The sequence below is a fragment of the Polyodon spathula genome, chromosome 8, assembly GCF_017654505.1.
Source record: "Polyodon spathula isolate WHYD16114869_AA chromosome 8, ASM1765450v1, whole genome shotgun sequence".
Taxonomy (NCBI): Eukaryota; Metazoa; Chordata; class Actinopteri; order Acipenseriformes; family Polyodontidae; genus Polyodon; species Polyodon spathula.
In genome coordinates this window covers 29,830,718-29,851,482 of record NC_054541.1, presented here as the reverse complement: position 1 = coordinate 29,851,482, position 20,765 = coordinate 29,830,718, and the positions used below count along the sequence as shown (strand labels likewise).

At 35.6% G+C, this 20,765-nt stretch overlaps 2 protein-coding genes across 4 annotated transcripts; one reads left to right on the top strand and one right to left on the bottom strand.

Moving 5' to 3' along the window:
* Positions 1-167: 167 nt before the first annotated feature.
* Positions 168-10,516, top strand: LOC121319748 (zinc finger BED domain-containing protein 4-like). Its single transcript, XM_041257517.1, has 2 exons — positions 168-502; positions 6,252-10,516. The coding sequence occupies exon 2, from the start codon at positions 6,492-6,494 to the stop codon at positions 10,401-10,403; it is 3,912 nt and encodes a 1,303-aa protein (XP_041113451.1). The 5' UTR covers positions 168-502; positions 6,252-6,491; the 3' UTR covers positions 10,404-10,516.
* Positions 10,517-12,658: 2,142 nt separating this feature from the next.
* Positions 12,659-20,644, bottom strand: alg12 (ALG12 alpha-1,6-mannosyltransferase). Of its 3 annotated transcripts, none has more exons than XM_041257519.1 (9): positions 20,078-20,644; positions 19,718-19,850; positions 19,282-19,455; positions 18,593-18,787; positions 18,000-18,103; positions 16,763-16,986; positions 15,172-15,341; positions 14,881-14,956; positions 12,659-12,986 (listed from the first exon to the last, which is right to left on the bottom strand). In XM_041257519.1, the coding sequence occupies exons 1-9, from the start codon at positions 20,234-20,236 to the stop codon at positions 12,758-12,760; spliced, it is 1,464 nt and encodes a 487-aa protein (XP_041113453.1). In that variant the 5' UTR covers positions 20,237-20,644; the 3' UTR covers positions 12,659-12,757. The 3 variants fall into 3 exon arrangements, with proteins under 3 accessions (XP_041113453.1, XP_041113455.1, XP_041113454.1); XM_041257520.1 differs by lacking the exon at positions 12,659-12,986 and adding an exon at positions 13,496-13,726; XM_041257521.1 differs by lacking the exon at positions 14,881-14,956 and having other exon boundaries at positions 12,845-12,986.
* Positions 20,645-20,765: the final 121 nt, after the last annotated feature.

Below are 20,765 nucleotides of genomic sequence, written 5' to 3'. Positions count from 1 at the left end.
TTAACCACCGACATTATCACTACAAACTATTTACAAACCAGGTTTCTTGTTGTGCCCCACCCATCAATGGCGCCGCCCCACCCCTGTCCTGACCCAGTGGATCAAGAAACCCCGTGTGCTCAAAGGCTTTTCGCTAAACTTGCGAGATATTGTGCGTTTTAACGTTTACATATGGAATGTCAATTAAACACATCTATATCTACTGGAAACTGCAATACCATTTTCGTTCATGGATTTGTAGTTAAAAACACAGCGGTGCAATGTCTTGAACTAGAGCGAAACTGCTTGCTTTCCTTTCGTCTCTAGAGCGCCGACATTTTGAAAACCCTGATGACATCACAAAGCACGTTCCGTGCGTCCTACGCCGTTGAGCTGCTGCCGCTGAGTGTTAACTGCAGAGGAGACAAAGCGACGAACTAATTGACTCTTCGTTCAATTAATTATTTTTTAATTTAACTGTTTGGGTACCGAATTAGACTGTAACAGAGTTCTGGACATTATGGTATGTATGTTTAGATTTTAAAGTGGTTTCATTATGTTGCTTTGGCGTTAAAAACGAGGGTGTGTTGGGCTGATCCGGTTCCCAGGCTGGTTCTTCCAGTGTTCTGCTGCTAGGATCTGGTTCTGCCTCGCCAGGTTGAGTTCCTGTTTGGCCTAACATGGCTGGGCCTCTATTGCTGTTGAAGTAGTGAAACCGAGCTATTTTTGTATCTAGCAGAAATGCAGGATACGAAAGTCATAACGTGAAGTTTGTTTTACTTTATCGTCAATTTTCGTGCATCAATCACACAGAACAAGGTACATTCCAGTAACCGATTCCGAATTGTGTTTTTGTTATTGTCTGCATTCGTGACGGAGGTAGGCCTCTATTGTTTACGGTAGCTGATTGTGGCAGCATTAAGTTGTGCATTTAAACCAATGAACTACGGCTGTGTGTACTGTACGCCGTGTCAATACACCTATAGTAAGGTGAGCTGTATGATGCAGGTAAAAATAAATAAATAATTATACAAACATAATGTTTCAGTTCTGTTTAATTTTGTAGATGCACAGCTTGATCAGGTTGCAGTGCAATATCACGTTTAACATTATTTATTGTATATAGTAAAATAACAATGGTGTTGTTTTTATAGTTTTATGAAAGCCGCAAACCATCTAATTTATGACCACACTACTAGAAGGCTGAAATAACTGAGGTTGCTAACTCCACACTCGTAGTAAGTTGATTGTGTAGTGTAACGTATTTACATATTTGTGGGAATGTTGTGCACTGTTATAACATTGGTGGTAATAAGAGACGTTCACCTTGTACTGTATTTATTAGCAAGATGCAGTGGTACTTAATTGAAGTACACATACACAATCTATATGGTTACAGAATAATAAGTGTACACTTGTAACTAGCTAGCTAGTTATACATTAGATTAATCTTTAGTTTTTACAATGTTATCTGCAAGTACAAATTATTCGAACCTTATTGGTAACAGTTTTACAAACATAAAGCTTATATTCCAATGGAAATTTAGACGAGCATCAGATTTGCATATTGAAACACTGAACCGGATTTGGGCCGGCTTTAAAAATAGTGTAAAATACTTAAAACCTGTTGCAAAATTGTTTAGTTTTATACATGCATCATCAAATAAATTGCATTTACATGTGTACAATTCTAATTGGACAAACATATACTATAATTTTGCACCAGAATGTTGCCATGCTTGATTTCCCCCAAATTTAATAAAGCCACTTTGAACATGAATGTGACAACTCTGTGACAAGGCCTGTTTTTTGGGGGGTGGGGGGAATAAATCTAAACACAGAAATAAATGTTTTTAATGTTTAAAAAAAATATATATATAATATATACACACACACACACACACACACACATCAATATTGCCAGCGAGCGAGAAACTCGCTATATATAGTATATATATTATATATATAATATAATATATTATATATATATATATATAAAAACATTTTACACACATACTGTATGATTCCATCGAATTTAAGATGCAAAAAAGACACAAAAAATAAAACATCAAATAAATATGCATTTATAACGCTACAAACTCAATTATGCATATGGAGGCAGTTTGCAGCTGTCTATCACAAATAATAACAATTATGTGCTGCTTCTCATTTGCAGTCGTGATTACACACACCTGTTTTTCTCCCAGTTTGTGAACTGTGATATTGCTTGTCATGTCAAATACGAGGGTCTGATCAGCATTTCCGATCTGTCCAAGCTGATAATGCTTGCCAGAAACACTGAAATTGTGAAAGCATCTCTCTTTGAATTCCTCTGGAAGCTAATGACGCTTCTTTGAAAATGGCTGTCTATTTGTCATGGATGATTCGAGATTGGGTAGTAATGTTTTGGTTCGTCTTTTCTCTTCTGTAAGTTAAGTTGCTGCTTGTGTATTCTTGCAGTGAGATCTTTATTTGTCTTTACTCGGCAGTCAGTCACGTTGCTGTTTGTGTACTCGGGTAGTCACGTCTTTTGTTGTCGATTTTTAATACATGCCGGGGCTCTACATTTAGATTTTTAAGTACTAGCCTCTCGGGCCACTGAGCTAGTGTTTTTACTGGCCCTGATGCAATTTTATCTGGCCCAATATATTTATATATTTTTTCATGATGGTTTTTATTTTCAGTATGTTTCTACTGTGTGTGGTAACCAAAGAGAGCCCACGTCTTAAAAGAAAGCGGTTAAACCAAGCCTTTCAATATATGTTACTTCAGCCATTAAACATGTATATAGCAATTGCTAAAAGAAGTACGGTAATCCAAACTTGGGTAACACTGAAATTAGAAAGCTGTAATTTAACATTTTGATGAATATAAAGACATACTTAATGTTAAGCACAACACAGTGACTGTAAGAAAATGCAAGATACTTGGAGTTGGAAAGGAATTTTTTTTTTTTTTTTTTTTATTTCTGGACTGTAGTTTAATGTAAAACATCTACTGTTGACTTTTTGTGAATGGATGGAGTAACGGCAACATTTTGCACTGACCATTAAAAGTACAACCTATCCTTGTTTTGAATTATTTACAGGTTATTAAACAAAGTAACTTGACTTTGATTCATCTGATGTCAGCACTTGATGGCTAGTTCTAATTAGTAATGTTAAACTATTGTAATGTTGGAATGTATTTTCTATTTTGGCCAGGTTACAATATTTGCACTAAGATTGTTATAAGTATTATTTGTTAGAATTAAACAGATGTAGAATATTTAAGTTGCTATATGATAGGCTTTATTTTATTCTGAATACACTACAGCAAAAAATATTATTTGGTAGTTTGCCAATATTAGGCTACTGTTGCTTTTAATAAGAGATATGCGCTGTGACGTTGCTGCTCATTGAGTTCTGTGTATTTTAATTCAGTAAACAAAGAAAACTTGTGCCTAAGGAAATAGGGTACAGAGTGAAGAAATCTCATCTTGCACATTGTTTGTACACTTTGTGAACCCGGCTAAACTTTACCAGCTTACACTGTTATGCTGTCTGCTTGTGCACAAGCATTTGCCTTTTACTGCTGGGAGAGTAAGGGACCAGAGTTCGGGTAATTGAATACACACAAATGTATTCAAATAGGAAACTATACGAAATTCCCATCCCTAATCATAATAATAAACACTATTAAAACAACATTCATTATACAAAATAATAACAATCCTAGTTAGAGCGTTGTCACTTGTGCAGCCTCTCCCAAGTCAGTGCCAATCTTGCTGAGTGATACCAACCAGTCCTGGAAAGATTCTAAACGGCATTTTTGACCTGAACACATTGGATCCCAAATCAAAAAGTTAGACAATTCGATTGCATATCTGGGTATCCATCGGGGCATCTTACTGTGAGACTGGATATGATGTAAAACGAAATGTTTAATTCACAACAAATAAAGCTGCTGTTTTCTGCACGTCTGGGGAAACTGATGCCAAACAAGGCAAAACTTTTTTTTCTCTGTCATAGTGAAGCCTCCACACTTTGTCTTCATTATTTTTCATAATTGCATTCTTTATGATTTATTGATTTCAGCACTTTCCTTTTGGCTTATTGGTTGCTTAGTTGTAGAAAACCCGATTTATAAAAGATTTGCCATGGGAACGAGTACCACCAACACAGCACTTCGGTACGCAGTCTCAGATTCTGACTGTACAACAAATATGATGCACGGCGGGAAAGTTAGGATTAGTTCGAAGTTATGTTTTTAAAAAATGGTTTTGAAATTAATTTTCAGCGTTTTGACACACTGGCCCGTTTTCCTGGATTCGTGAAATGGAAGCCATATGCACTAATATATATATATATATATATATATATATATATATATATATATATATATATATATATATATATATATATATATATATATATATATATACCACGTATGTATGTAACTGGCCCAGTCGGGCCTGTGGTGCTTAATAACTACCGGCCAAACAGCGCTCTCTACCGGCCCCAGGCCACCGGGCCATGGTTAATGTCGAACCCTGCATGCATCACTACTGTACTCGAATTTAAGACGCAGGCTATTTTTGAGGAGCAAAAAAAAATGGTTCAAAAAGTGCGTCAAATTTGAAGGAAAATATATTTTCTTGACTTTGTCGGTGTCATGCCGATAGGCTACTGATTATCAGTGCAGTCACATGGTTTATGATGTCACAGAAACCCTAGATGGAATTATTTTCCTGTAACTTTATAATAGATGGGTATTGGTATCTGTAAAAAAATAAATAAAATAAGTGTTAAGGTTCAAATTGCAAGTGAATTTATTGAATAATGACAACGTAAGTTGTCAATATTAAAGAATATTAAATATAATTACTTTTGATAATTGAGGAATGGTGAATTGACGTCACTACTGCGCCGTTATATTGCTCACAACGCAGGTACAGGTAGGGGGCGACACTCGTGTGTGCCTTTATTTTATAGCAAGATGTTACAATATGTAACACATTAAAATAGAAAAAAATTCCCAGGAGTAAAGAATACGTTGTGAAGACCTTACTTTACCCCAGTGAATTAACAACAAAACAAGGACGCCAAATAGCAGTTCAAGTTAAATGTTGTTTTGTTTATTCCTGAAATAAATAGGGGGTACATAAAGATGACACTGCATTTTATTTATTTTTTACTTTTTTATTTTCATTCCTTGACATTGCTGTTTCTTCACAGTAAACAGTAGCCATAGACATGTTTTCATAAAGTAATATGAGGTTTACGTGTGCCTTGTTGTAGCTGAACAAGTAAACTAAAACTGAATTTTTACTTTAAACACTTAAAATAAAACAAATGTGGGAATGGCGTTGTGAAATGACAGGGAGGACTCGCTTTGGTTCACATTTATTACATTCTATATAACAAAGTCGCAACAAAAGAGATATAATATATACAATCTATGTAAAAATCACTACACAACATTTCCAGTTGGGCACTGGCATTTCAGAATGATTTGCTTGCCCTTTCTCTGTCCCATGAGATTCTGGCTGTCTAAAGCAGGACAATGCGTTTTTGACCCAGATGGTTTTCCATAGAGATCACTATGCCTGCATGTGCATAATCTGCTTTGTTTTCTTTTTGCTTTCTAAAGTTTTGTGTCTGTCAAAGTTTTATTTGAGAACAGTTTTTGCATAGAAATTATTTTTGCTCGGTAACTTTTAATTATTGAGTTTACAACTGTGTAATTTTATGAGTTTTAATTTGGTACACAAGCATTGAATCTTAAAGTACATTGAGTTGGCAAACAAAATAGGCCCTAATTCTAGTAAATCTAACCCAATATAAAGCTGATCACTTCATCTGTCACTTTTCCATTTTAAAAGACACTCCATTGTAATAAACAAGTATTTAATTTAGTAGTGCTTTTTTTTTTAAAAGCACAGTTTAGCTGTATAACAAAATATACAGAACTCTCTGAAAAGATATCTGCAACATGGCATTTCTAGCACACCATTGTATTTCATGGGTCATGTGAAGACTACATGGACACTTAACCTGTGAGTGGAAAAGCAACAATTGGAAACTAAAGACTTGCTCTTGTGACATCAGATGTTGGTGCTCTATCAGTACCATAACAAATCACTGCTTTTTAAAAAATAAATTGTGTTCTCAGCACATTGTTTAGCTCAAGGTACTTTAATGTTTTCAGACCTTTTGAATACCGACTGACTAGACACAATTATAACAACATACATGAAATATTAATTCCTTTTATATTTATCTTTATTTTAGGTTATAAAGATGAACATAACACATCCTGAGCAAAAGGAAGCATGATGGTGCCACAAACATTACTGTGATTGGAACAGTAAAACTCACGTGGACTTGTGTAGAAGATTAAGTGATGGACCTCACTTTTTATAATATCCTAATCTATTAAAAAAAGACGCATGCTTCCAAGTCACAAAATAAGTTCTTAACAGACCTTTTTTTTTTTTTTTTTTTTTAAAAAAACAAGGACATTTTCCTAAAATGGATAGTGAGGAGAATTTGTCTCATAACAGTGAGGATACAAATTCAAAACATGATGACTTTACAGAAGATAATGGAGAGCCAGAAAATACAAAGGGAAGTGGTAATGTTAAGGAGGAACCTGACAATTCTGAATATGAAACTATGCTTACCGGTTACACTAATACTCTTTGTGATGCAGCAGTTTATGCAAAGTCTGTTGCAATTTCTCTAGGGGCATTGGCTAAGGAATCGTGCTCCTTGACCTCTCCTGAAAGGCTGTCTGAAATGCCTCCTGAGCTGGCTTCTGGACAATCATCAGTGGACACACAAACAGCAATATTGCCTTCTCCAGAAGGGGTGTTTGAGAAAGACATTAAGACTTTAACCTCACCTTCAGATGTAAAAACCAAGGGTCCAATTTTGAATGATGACCAGGGTTCAGTTTTACAACAAAATAAAAAAACTATGAAGAGAAAAGCTGAAAAGATGACTGACAGGACATCAGAAAAAATCAACAAAAGCAAAAATATTAAAGAGGAGCCAGAAAATTGCATAAATGACAGTAGCGAGGAAAAGAACGAGACCTTTGTTGGTTCACCAGGCAGATATGTTGCTAGAGAAAATGATGACTATGGAAATTTACTTACAGGGTACACTAGTACGCTTTATGATGTAGCAATGGATGCTGTTACACAAAGTCTTCTCTCATCAATGAGAAATAACGTTAACCCAAGGAAAAAGTCACCTGCTTGGAATCATTTTTTAATATCTCCAAGGGATAATACCAAAGCAATCTGTATGTACTGCATGAAAGAGTTTAGTAGGGGTAAGAATGAAAAAGACTTGAGCACAAGTTGTCTAATGAGGCATGTGCGGAGGGCTCATCCTACGGTACTTTTACAGGACAATGAATGCTCTTCAAATTCCATTCTTAATTCGGTTGCTACCTCTGTATTGCCTCCCATAAATCCATCCAGTAATGGGGAACTGACATCTCAAAAGAATACTTCCATGGTATGTTCACCAGGTGAGACGGAAGAGACTCCATCTAAGGAGGTATTTCCAATGACCCCAACATCAGACAAGTGTGTCAAAGATGAGACCTGCATGGCTTCTTCCCCACATTCCAGTAATAACCATAATGAAGATGCAATGGAGAATCTGTCTGTCATGATTACTACAAAAAATTCAAACTCAAGAAGAAGATCTGCTGTTTGGAAACATTTTTATCTATCTCCTGTAGACAGTTCGAAAGCAGTGTGTATACATTGTATGAATGAATTCAGCCGCGGGAAGAACGGAAAAGATCTGGGAACAAGCTGTCTTATAAGACACATGTGGAGAGCCCACCGTGACATTGTGATAGAAGAGAATGGAAATGGTTCAAGTATTCCACCTCATTATTCAACACCCCCCACTTTGTTACCAACGTTCCAGCTTCCAGACACAGGGGATTCAAAATTCAAAAAAGATTCCAATTTCATAACCTCTTCTCCTGAAGGGATGACTGATGAGGTGCCACAGAATATCAATGAAAGCATGGACATTAAAGAGGAGCCTGATGATGCACTTTATCACCTGTCTACTGATCATGCATTAATAGACACACCAGTAACAGCATTGTCTTTTCCTGAAGGGGTTAGTGAGAAAGACATTTTGCTTACCTCATCACCTGATGATCTGTCTGAGGGTCCAAGTTTAAATAAAGACCAGAGTTCAGTGTTCCAACAAAATAAGAAAATTATGAAGAGAGTGAAATCAGAAGTGTGGCATCATTTTATTGTGTCTCCAGTTGATCATCTTAAAGCTTTATGTAGATACTGCCCCTGTGTCATTAGCAGAGGAAAAAGAGGAGATTTTGGCACAAGCTGTTTGATGAGGCATCTGATGAGGCGTCATCCTAATGTTCTCAAGAACCAAAAAGGCACATTTGAGAATATTCCTTCATCTCCTCGATCACCCTATGCTACATTAGCTGCTGCAGAAGCGCTGTCATCTAAAATCACTGAAAACTCCTCCATGGCTGAGGAAAAGCCACACATACTACCTGTTACTAGTAAAAAGACATCTAAATTGTGGAATCATTTCTCTATTTGTACTACAGATCCAACAAATGTTGTGTGTTTGCACTGTAGTCGCACAATAAGCAGAGGAAAAAAGACTACAAACCTTGGGACAAGTTGCTTGTTCCGGCACATGCAGAGATTTCATGGAAATGTTCTTGAAAACAAGGGCAATGTCTCAAGAGTTCTGGTATCTTCCTCAGCAGGCAGCCATGTTGGATCAGATTCAATGGAAACTACTACTGCTACTACATCTGAAGACAGCAATGAAAGATACAATGAACACCATCCAGTTGCCAAAAAAATTACGAAACTTGTTGCTGAAATGCTTGCATTGGACCTTCAACCATCATCACTTGTGGAAAATGATGGATTTAACAGATTACTGGAATACCTTCAACCACAGTATTCCATACCTTCATCAACCTATTTCTCCAGCACAGCCATTCCTGAAATGTATGAGAATGTGAAGGAAGTAATTGTTTCACATCTTAAGGAGGCTGAAGGTGGCATTGTTCATTTCACAGCTGGAATTTGGGTTAGCAACCAGACACGTGAGTACTTGACTCTTACTGCTCACTGGGCAACCTTTGAATCATCTTTTAGACCTCCAGGGCAAGATTTCCACTGTTCCGCTCTTCTGAATGTTTCTCAAATTGACTGTGACTACAACCTCACGGACATTAAAAAACAGCTAGAATACTTGTGGGACACTTGGATTATTTCCTCTGGTCTGAAAATTGGCTTCACTGTAACGGATAATCAGAGTATTGCAAATATCCTTGATGACAATGAACAAGGAAGCATGCAGTGTTTCGGACACACTATTGATCTCATTGTAAGTGAAGCCATAAAGAGTCAGAGAATGGTTCAAAATCTACTCAGCATTGCAAGAAAAATTTGTGAGCGTGTTCACCGTTCAGCTAAGGCAAAAGAGAAATTGGCAGAGCTGCAAAAAGCGCACGACTTGCCTGAAAATCAGCTAGTCCAAGATATCCCTTCCAAGTGGAATACATCTTTTTACATGCTTGAACGTTTAGTTGAACAGAAGAAAGCAATCGATGAGTTGTCTATAGAGTGCAACTTCAGGGAACTGATCAGTTGTGATCAGTGGGAAGTGATGCAGTCTGTGTGCCATGCTTTAAAACCATTTGAGGTTGTCTGCAGGGAGATGAGCACCCGAACAGCTACACTTGGACAAGTTATTCCATTGATTCACATTCTAAACAGAAAGATAGATATGTTGTTTGATGAAACCATGGGTATAGACAACATGCTAAAATCTTTGAAAGATGGCATGGTGAGCCGAATGTCCTCTTTACTTCACGACCTGAGGTACATCTGGGCTACTATGTTGGACCCCCGTTATAAGACCTCATTATTTACAGAGGAAGAAGCAGAACAGTATAAACAGGACCTGGTCAAAGAACTAGATTTATTGTATTCTACCTCAGGAGAGAGAAAGCCTATTGTTTCCAATGGTTGTAGCGAAGTTTCTGCTCCATCTAACAGTGTTTCCAGTAGCAAGGACAATCTGTGGGCCCTAATGGATGATATCAGGAATAAAATAAGAGAGGAAAGACCAAAGTCTTCAGAACTGACTGTACTTGAGTACTTGGAGGAAGAAATAGTGGATCAAAGCTGTGATCCTCTTGATTACTGGAACCTGAAGAAGTTCCTATGGCCAGACCTTGCCAAAATAGCTATTAGATATGTCGGATGCCCCCCAAGCATCATTCCAGCAGAGACACTATTCAGTACAGCTAGCAAGAGCTGTAGCCTGAATCAAACAAGGTCAATGCTAGAGAATATAGAAAGACGGATCTTTTTAAAAGTAAACCTTCCCCTAATATATTTTCAGTATTGAAGAATGCCTGAACTACTGTTTGATGGAGTGGGAGTTTTGCTATAGGAGTATGTACTGTACATTTTGTTTTGCTTTTTGTACAGTTTTCCTTTTTTTTTTTTTTTTTTTTTTTTTTTTTTTTTTTACAAATGTGTAAAGATTAATTTCTTGTGCCTTATGCAGAATTCTTCAGGTAAAAATGCTGTAAATACTTAGAGGTTTACCCGAGGTGTAGTCCATGAATTAAAGTGAGTATGTGCTGTAGTTACTAGATGCTATCTTAATGATTCTTGAAAAATGTAAAGTAAATGCAGCCCTAAAAAGAAATGCTGTGACCAGATTATTTTTTTTTCTTTTTAAATGGTAATGTAATTTTTATTTGATCCTTTCATTGTGAAAATATGTGGCTTATGGTACTGTTTAAATTTAGAAGACTAGTTTCCTTTTTAAATTCCTGAAAGCATTTGTATGTAACAGACAATGCATATTGGTAATGTATAAACAATCTTTGTTCAAATTATACTTTTATCTCTCTTAAGCACAAGTTGTTTGTATAATTAAATGTTTTACTGAGGTTTAAATTATGGGTCAAAATCCAGTGAATATATAGTGTACATTTATACATATTCATTTCCATACAGAATTTGATAACTATGTGTAAGCATTCAGACTGGAAACATACTAATTATGTGGTATATTGTAAATAAAGCATTTTTCTCCTCGGATGGGTTCAAAGTTATTTGTATATGTAATTGTAGTGTAGGTTATTTTGGGTCATTAAACACTTTTCAGGAAACTAATTCCAAACTGTACCTATAGAAATGGAAAAGGGCTTGCTAATAAAACACATTTTATTATGATCTTTAGCAGCTAATACATAACCCAATTGAGAACATTGTGAGTAATTGTGAGCACATGCTTAAATAATTAAACCACTGACTGTAATATAAGAAATTTTAGTAAAAGGATGACACATCTCTAAAAAGTCTTTCCAATATGGGGATTACAGCCCTTCCTCTTTATACTGCCACTTATGAGATGGAACAAAATACTGATGTAGCAAAGGTGGCAATATGACTATCCAGGTGTTTGCATTGCCTTGCAACAAGAAAAATGGTAGGGGCATGGACTTAAATTGGAACACAAAACTTGGGTACGTAAGCTACGGAAAAGATTATTCTTGTATTTTTATTTTTTACGGCAGTAAATATTTACTATAAAATATAAATAAACTAAAGCCTATTTATTTAGACACAGTTACTGGAATAACATATAGTTATCTTACAAGACCTAACATTGCATGGTTTTGGAGTCCTCAGTTCAGGGAGCAGGGATGGGCAATTCTGGTCCTTGCAGACCAGGGCTTTGTTAGTTATTTCATAATACCTGTTCAATATGGTATACAGTACAATGGCCCTCCAGGACCAGTGGTACCCATTCCTGTTTTAAAGTGGAAACTTGTGATCATACTGTCACATTTTTGGTTTCAGCATGAGAACTACATGTCCATTTGTCATGAAGCATAGTATATATGTTCTTTAGCACAAATTAACTAAAATTCTATCTTTTTTTTTCAGTGCTTCAAATGTATAATATATTGTATTCCCTTTTAACATTGATGAGTTATATCTGTCAGTTAAAGTGTACATGGTAAAAAATAAAATCTATATGTGCAGGTCAGTCTGCACAATGTAATCTCTTTCAAATTAACCCCTTTATGCTCCACAGATTAGTTTATGGTTTATTTCCTAAAATGTACATTTTATGTTTCTGATTAAGGTTATTTTGTATGTGTACTTTCGACATTTTAATGAGCAAATAATTTTCCATCTTAACTATAATTTATCATTTGCATAAAATAAGATGTATTGAAAGTATAGCAAAAGATATGTAAGTGCAGTGCATCTAAAACCATAGTTAATAACTGCAAAGCAGTGTGATAGACTTTAATAAGGCTTACAATTTTGTATTAGTACATTAAAAAAGCAATACTTAAAAATGTGATATTAAGACTTGCCTGATATTAGATGAGCATAAGGAACACAAAAAAATAAGGTTTTTACAGAGAACTACTCAAGGTTTACAACAATAATGATGGTAATGGACCCCCCATATTAAGAAAAAAAAAAAAAGATTTGTATTGGTATTTACATGTACTATTTTTATGATTCATGGTTATTTTAAGAGAAAATACTCATGTTATATACTCCTAATATATCAAATTAGAGCAGAAAAACATTGCATTGACTGATCAAAATAGGAGTTCAAGTATTTGAAATAGCAATAAAACAAACTAACTTAGAAAAAAAAAAAATAAAAGAAGTGGTACAATATATTTTACTTTCAAAGTACAGCTTGGGATTATTTCAATATATTCACGCTAATGACTTTTTTTCTAGTAATACTAACTTTGTTTCAAGTTTTACATACAGTGGAGGTAGCAAAGACACATTTACAACAAGTTCACTAAAGCCAGGTATATTTGCCAGAGTTTTGTGCGTGCCTTTGAAGTAAACCAGCTGGGCTGGCTGCGCATCAATCAGGACATGTGAGTAACTAGTCATTTCTGGGTTGCCTGGTTTAATATCTTCCCTTTTGTCATACCTACAACACAGACATTAATACTATCATTAATAACAGCACCAAATGTTAGATTTGAATGCCTTTATCAATTGTTTAAAAAAAAAAAAAAATCTGCATTTATATGTAGTATAAACACATTTCATTTTGGCATATAAACATAACATACTGTATATTTCCTGACTATATAATTTGGTATTACGAAGAGAAAATCATATTAGAAATCAATACAACCATGAATAGCAACTCAACAGTAACAAAAAAGTTTATAAAATCAAACAATATGGTGATAAAGCAGTAAAAGTAAAAATAAGGCGATGCAATCAATGTGGCCACCACTGTAAGCAAGCAAACAAATAAATACATAATGCATAATTTACTATACAACATAAGGTTTCATTATAATAACGTTTGTGGTTCGAATTCAGCCTGTAACTTGTGTATTCCCATTCTTCTTTCTGTTTGTAGATTTTTGCTTGCCATTGTAACTGTGTCTACTTGGGTGTTTTTGTTATCAGACACCTTGGATATACAGAAATAACAAAAACACCCTAAGACAGTTACAGTGGCAAGCAAAAATCTACAAACTGAAAGAAAAACATACTGATCCAATGCCATATTGAAGTTGTGTAATTAACAGTGTGACTTTACACAGGTAACGTCCTAAATAATGCCAGACAATATTTCAACATCAGATTGTTCTGAAACTGACAGGGAGATGGAATTTGTGGCCGAATTCGACTTTCCCACTCAACGGTGTGCATCTGTTGCGTCAGGAAATGCAAATGAAAACCAAATACATAGGATGAAAAATTGCAGTATTTATTTATTTTTGGTCTGATCATCCTCAAAGACTTAATTCCAAAAGTAAATACATTGTTTCGGAATCTCATTTGCTAGTTTGTGATACGTGTCCATTCTGCAAACATTCCTAATCAGCTAGAGCTATATCTAAGACTTTGGGGATGTATATTGAAATAACAATATGCAACATTAATCATAATAATACATCAAATACAACTTGTGAAGAAAACATGTACAGTGTGAAAGATGTCTACGACACAAAACAAAAGCTGGTACAAGTTCCTTCCTTATAGAAAATTAGACACACCATGTTTGTCACACAGACTAGTGTGTTTCCAAGCGGAGGTAATGTAGCTTATACTATGCTTCAAAGGGCATGTGCCGGTACATTTCTGAGCACATGTGAGGGTACATGCAGAAGTCATGTTTTCTGGCTCAAAAGAGATGCTCGAGTACAGTGATTTTGGACATAGCAGTATGGCATTATAAAGGATGTTTGGGCGCATACATATTACTCTACAATGACCAAGTACATTTGGAAAAATGGGAAATGTGGGCGAGTCGGGTAGCCTATTATAGACTTACTACAAGTATTTTGAAAATGTAAACATTTTGACTGGATATCTATCATTAACCTAATGTGCTGGATTTTAGCTCGGTTCATATACCATAAGGAAAATATGTCTTTAGCAAATAATGCATGCATAGTACAAAGCGCTCTCTTATTGAATGTTGGTATTGTTTTGATATCAGTGTAATGCTATGTCTGAGTTTCTGTTTTCTTTCTTTTGATTTTATATTGTTTTGTGGCCAAATAAGGCAGGCTGCACCTGTGGTTCTTTAACACATCCCAAAAACTTCTTGTAAACCCAGTTTAAGAAAGCTGCACAATATCAGTAGATAAGACCAAATTGGAACACTGACAAACATGTAATTATATACTCTCCTATATTTTAATATTAATTAGGTCACTTGAATTGTGACAGGTCATTTCTCGCTAAATTGCCCGTAAGGTACTATCAAAATAGCGTGCCAAAAACATGACTTATTTTTATTTTTGCATGTAAACCAAGCCAAAGTCATTCTTAATGATAGTTTTTGTGCTTTAGCCTACCTCCAGTTATTGTTAAGCTCCAGAAAGCGTGAAACCCCAGTTTGTGCTGCTGCCCCGCTGATGTGAACCGAAACATCTGGAATTAAATTGAATTGGCCTCAGAAGCAAACTAAATGGATATTATAACTCATCCTAATTAATGATGACAGATCTTAATTGTATTTTAATTGTACTTAAAACTGTTGCCCCTAAAACACAACAACAAATTAAAATGTGTCTTAATCACTGGGATATAGCTGTTGTGAAGAAACAATAAAATACTACAGAAATACAACATAAAATTGTACAAACCTGAAGTTGAAGGTAATAATTCATGGAGTTTGTCCATAGCTTTTCCACCAGGGTAATTAAAACGGGAGACATATAGTGACATGCCAGAGTATGCAGTATTAGCCATTAAATGGCCAATTACAACTAAAGTGCCTAGTTTATAAATCCAAGATTTTTGGTAGTTATTTAATCTGCAATTCAAAACAGATATAACATTTAATGGTAAGAATGCCAGTAAAGTATATTCATAAATATAATGGCTGACAATAAGCTGTGGGTTTTGTGCATGCAACATGCTGTATATACAGTGGCTTGCGAAAGTATTGGCCCCCCTTGGCATTTTTCCTATTTTGTTGCCTTACAACCTGGAATCAGGGTGATGAGAGGTGTTGGGTTTGCGCCAGACATAGCGTTTTCCTTGATGGCCAAAAAGCTCAATTTTAGTCTCATCTGACCAGAGTACCTTCTTCCGTATGTTTGGGGATTCTCCCACATGCCTTTTGGCGAACACCAAACGTGTTTGCTTATTTTTTTCTTTAAGGAATGGCTTTTTTCTGGCCACTCTTCCGTAAAGCCCAGCTCTGTGGAGTGTACGGCTTAAAGTGGTCCTATGGACAGATACTCCAATCTGCGCTGTGGAGCTTTGCAGCTCCTTCAGGGTTATCTTTGGTCTCTTTGTTGTCTCTCTGATTAATACCCTCCTTGCCTGGTCCGTGAGTTTTGGTGGGTGGCCCTCTCTTGCCAGGTTTGTTGTGGTGCCATATTCTTTCCATTTTTTAATAATGGCTTTAATGGTGCTCCGTGGGATGTTCAAAGTTTTGGATATTTTTTTATAACCCAACCCCGATCTGTACTTCTCCACAACTTTGTCCCTGACCTGTTTGGAGAGCTCCTTGGTCTTCATGGTGCCGCTTGCTTGGTGGTGCCTCTTGCTTAATGGTGTTGCAGACTCTGGGGCCTTTCAGAACAGGTGTACACTTCATGTGACACTTAGATTGCACACAGGTGGACTTTATTTAACTAATTATGTGACTTCTGAAGGTAATTGGTTGCACCAGATCTTATTTAGAGGCTTAATAGCAAAGGGGGTGAATACATATGCACACACCACTTTTCCATAATTTATTTTTTAGAACTTTTTGAAACAAGTTATTTTTTTCATTTCACTTCACCAATTTGGACTATTTTGTGTATGTCCATTACATGAAAGCCAAATAAAAATCCATTTTAATTCCAGGTTGTAAGGCAACAAAATAGGAAAAATGCCAAGGGGGGTCAATACTGTCACAAGCCACTGTACATTGACAAAATCCTGAAAATGTATTTAAAATTAGTAAAAATGTTCAAATAAAAAACAAAATACTGGGATTGAACCTGTAATTACAGGGCCTATTTTTTTAACTATAGAAATAAATTACTCATTGGTGTTAAAGATTAACATATCTCTAAAAACTACACATTTAGGGCTGAATTACTAAATGGAGGTACATGGCATGAAACATTTTTGGAATTATGTTGTTAGCTACAAACACTAAAATAGAATAAATTAGAGAACAGATCAATCTCTGCTGATTTTCATCTTGTACAAAAAAAAAAAAATGCAAATACTTACATGTAAGAACAACCTTTTGCTGCTACTATGTTAAAGACTGGAACCGTGTATATTATAAAGCGTAACTCCTTGTGAGGCAGAAATGAATATAATAAAATAAATCCCACGGTTGGTAGAAGCAGAAGTCGTGTTCTCCTATCCATTGCACCAAGAGGAACAAACAAAATAGTGCAGCCCAGTGCTCGGGGCAAAGCTGAATAGAAATACCACAGAAATGGAGAAGTCTGAAGAGAAGAGTCAAGGAAAGGCAAATAATTGTGTGTCTAAATAACAGAGGCAAACTTACCTTCTGTTCAATGTGCAAAAGTTAAATATACCTAATTCTACTACTGTATAATGTAAATCACACCCCTAGATATACATATTGCATCCACAGAGCCATGCTGCTGTACCACACAGAATTTGAGAATACTGTATAGGTTGCTGTATGATACATGAATGGGTCAAAGCATATATGTTCAAAAATTATAAAAAATAAATGTAAAGGTTTTTTGTGTGTGTGTGTAAACAAAAGGATCAGATGAATAAATATATTTATTTCAGGGTGCTTCGGACAAAAGCCCTTCTACACAGCTAAAGAAGAGCTTTTGTCTGAAGTGTCCTGAAATAAATAATCTTTTTAATAATTTAAACCTTCTGTCCCGTGCACATCCACAAAAACCCTTTTCATTCATTTTTTTTTTTTTTTTTTTTTTTTTTTTTTTTTATACACTGCAGTTCTACCTCCTTTCAAACATATGGATGAGACGTTGTTGTCTTCCTATATATATATATATATATATATATATATATATATATATATATATATATATATATATATATATGGAGGCTGTGTGGTCCAGTGGTTTAAGAAATGGGCTTGTAACCAGGAGGTCACCAGTTAGCTAGGCCATTGACTTATTGTGTTATATTAACTTCCCTTTCTGCCTTTTGGATGAGACGTTGTTGTCAGTGACTCTGCAGTGTGAATTATGCTGCTGATGCATAATTCACACATTCACCTTGTGTCAGGACCACCATCACAAAGTATGTTGTAAAGCGCTTTGTGATGGTGGTCCACTATGAAGGCACTATATAAAAATAAAGATTATTAAACATTACTACAGCAGTCTGGCTCTAAGTGCAATGTCTTGCTTATGTATTACATAACTGAAAGTTCTCACAGGTTAGAAATATAAACTCTGGACCTTACAAAATTAAAGACCTCTTGATGAGACCTGAAAAATAAAAAGGATATTCCCCAGTTTGAGCTTTTATTCAAAACTGTGTTGTACCAAAGTACTTCTCCTTCAGGCCATACCAGACGTTTCCAGAAAAAAGAATCAACTGAAACTGTCAGGCCTTAAGAAAAACAAAACAAAAAAATAAATAAAGTGAATCTGTGAATACAAATCTAAAGAGTAACAAATTATGGTCCAAAGTGTTCCTCCACTAAATTCTCATTGCTGACATAATACAACGTAAACAGACTTCTTAGCCTGGTAGACAGGCTTTTCAGTTTCTGTCTTCAGCAGTGTAGATGGTTACCAATAAATTACCTTAGGTAACACAATGTGGTTTTAGTGGCTATAAAGCAGAACAAAGTTACAAACACATATGGACTGGAGGGTGTTCAAAAATGTTAAGTGTAACTTGTGTTCAGGCTCCTTGTTAATAAAAAGTCTACACCTTTTTGCTAGTAAAACTCCCTTCATGAACTGTTTCTCATTTAAATGGCTGTGTTCAGTTGGCGGGTCCTTCTGAAAGAGTAAGGTTCTTATCTTTTAGGTTCAAGTGTAAAAAAAGCTTGTATCTTATATTATACAATACAATGAGTCAGAATGCACTTACCAAGGCAGATTATACCAGCTGGAACTGTGTAGTAAAACAATTGTAAGACAGAAAGCCTTCTATTTATCAAAGACATCAGTAACATAAGGCCCAGGAATATGCAGAGTTCAGATCTAAATACAATGATTGCCAGGGCAGATAGACTGATAAAGACGCCATGATTTTGTTGCAACCAAGCAGTAAAAGCCAGCAGGACTGTAATGATAAGAAAGGGTTACAAATATTAAATTAATAATCATAACACTCAACAGTTCATTAAGCAATAAAGGTTACAATTACCCAGCCATTTAAGGCTATAAACTCACATAGTTTTTACAGATATAACCTACTAATTATAAGAACAACAAAAACTGATAATCAGAATGTGCTCTTCCTACAGTAAAGCACAAGGTGGAACAAAAACTGATAATCAGAATGTGCTCTTCCTACAGTAAAGCACAAGGTGAATGTGTGCACCAGAGCAACTTTCTGAAACTGGGAAAATGTGAACTGAAGAGCAAACCATAGGTTTACCCTAGCTTTGCTGGTCCCTGTCTTTAATTATCTAGCATGGTTTTCCCTTATACTATTCAATGTTGAGCTAACATGAAACAGAATGTTCATTATAAGATGCTATTTAAAAATCCACATGCAGAAAACAAAAATGGTTTAACAGTAAAAATATATGTATTATATGCAGATAACCTCACCTATGGGCAAGGCAAACACATTTGGTAGTGTTCTTGTACTATAAAACATCAGATGAAACTGAGTGACTGTAATGAAGCAGAATAAGGATGCCACAGTTGAGCCGAAGAGCCTTCTAACTTCCTTCTGAAGTTTCCAGAGTGCATATGTCACACAGAAACCCAAACAGCCCCTCACTGTTTGAAAAGAGGAAAAAACTTTTAAAATAGGATGAACAACATTTGTTACTCACAAAGTACACACACACACACACACAAAAAAAAAAAAAAAAAAAACACATGTAATATTGAGCTTTTCAAAGTTGTCAGCTCACTAGCACAACCTACTATACAGTATATCGGTATTACACCCCAACTCTTTTCAACACACCTTAATGACATTAGCAATCAGTGTAACCAAATTGACCTTATGAAAGATAAAACAGCAACGTATTCTTACCCGTTATCTGCGAGTAAAACTTTGATGCTTCAAGAACCGAAAGGATATACACTACTGGTGAACACAATATTGAAATAAAAAGTGGTCCAAGAAATGTTCTTGGGACAACACCAGGAAATTCATTATGGTCATACTAAAAAACAAAAAAAAACATATTACTTTAAATTTTCAATGCATGGATCGGGTTGAACACATTAATGACAGACCAAACACTGTTTATTATTATTATTACTACTACTTAGACGTAATGTAGCAATGAAACTATGCGATTAACATGATAATTAGTTCACACCCCTATTCCCAATTGAGAACATGCAGCATCTCATCGATTAAGTGAATGCATTTTATTCTGTTCCATACCTTTTCTAAATCCAGTCTGTGATAAAGAATGTCGTGCAGTGCCTGTAAATTAAAACTCTCCTCTACCTTAGTGTAGGGGCATATCAATAAATGAACAGAAACTACAGAGATGATTAAAAACAGCAGGGACTGTCCTGTGGAGTTTCTTTTCTCTGCCATGTTGCATGATCTTCTCTCTCAGGTTCAAAGTTGAAAGGTAGACGTTTTTAACACCGTAACCATGGAAACACGAAACGTTCCCGTCAGTGCGCTTATTATTTTTAACTTGCTTGTGTGACTACGACAACTCTGACACATATCTAAACGTGTTTAATATTTATTTATTTATTTTAAATCGATTAAAACGCTTGTGTTTTTAAACCTCTGTTGTTTTGATGTCGAGTCCGAGACAGAAGGCTAGCCTAGCAGAATACAATGTGTTGAAACCGTTGTATTTGTAGGGGTGTTTTATTCAGACTGCCCGAAATAATGAAGCTCTGCAATCAAAAACATTACAACCGACTAATTACAGTTAATGAGGAAAGCATACTCCCTCTTTCGGTTTTTACTGCACTGTGTTTTTAAAATTTTCACCCGGGTCATACATTGTCCCAGAGCGTGGCGAGGTCTAATTGGCTCTGCCTTTGATTGGCTGTCACAGTTTGCAAATCAGGCGAAGCCACACAAGTAATGTGATGCTGACGCGGAA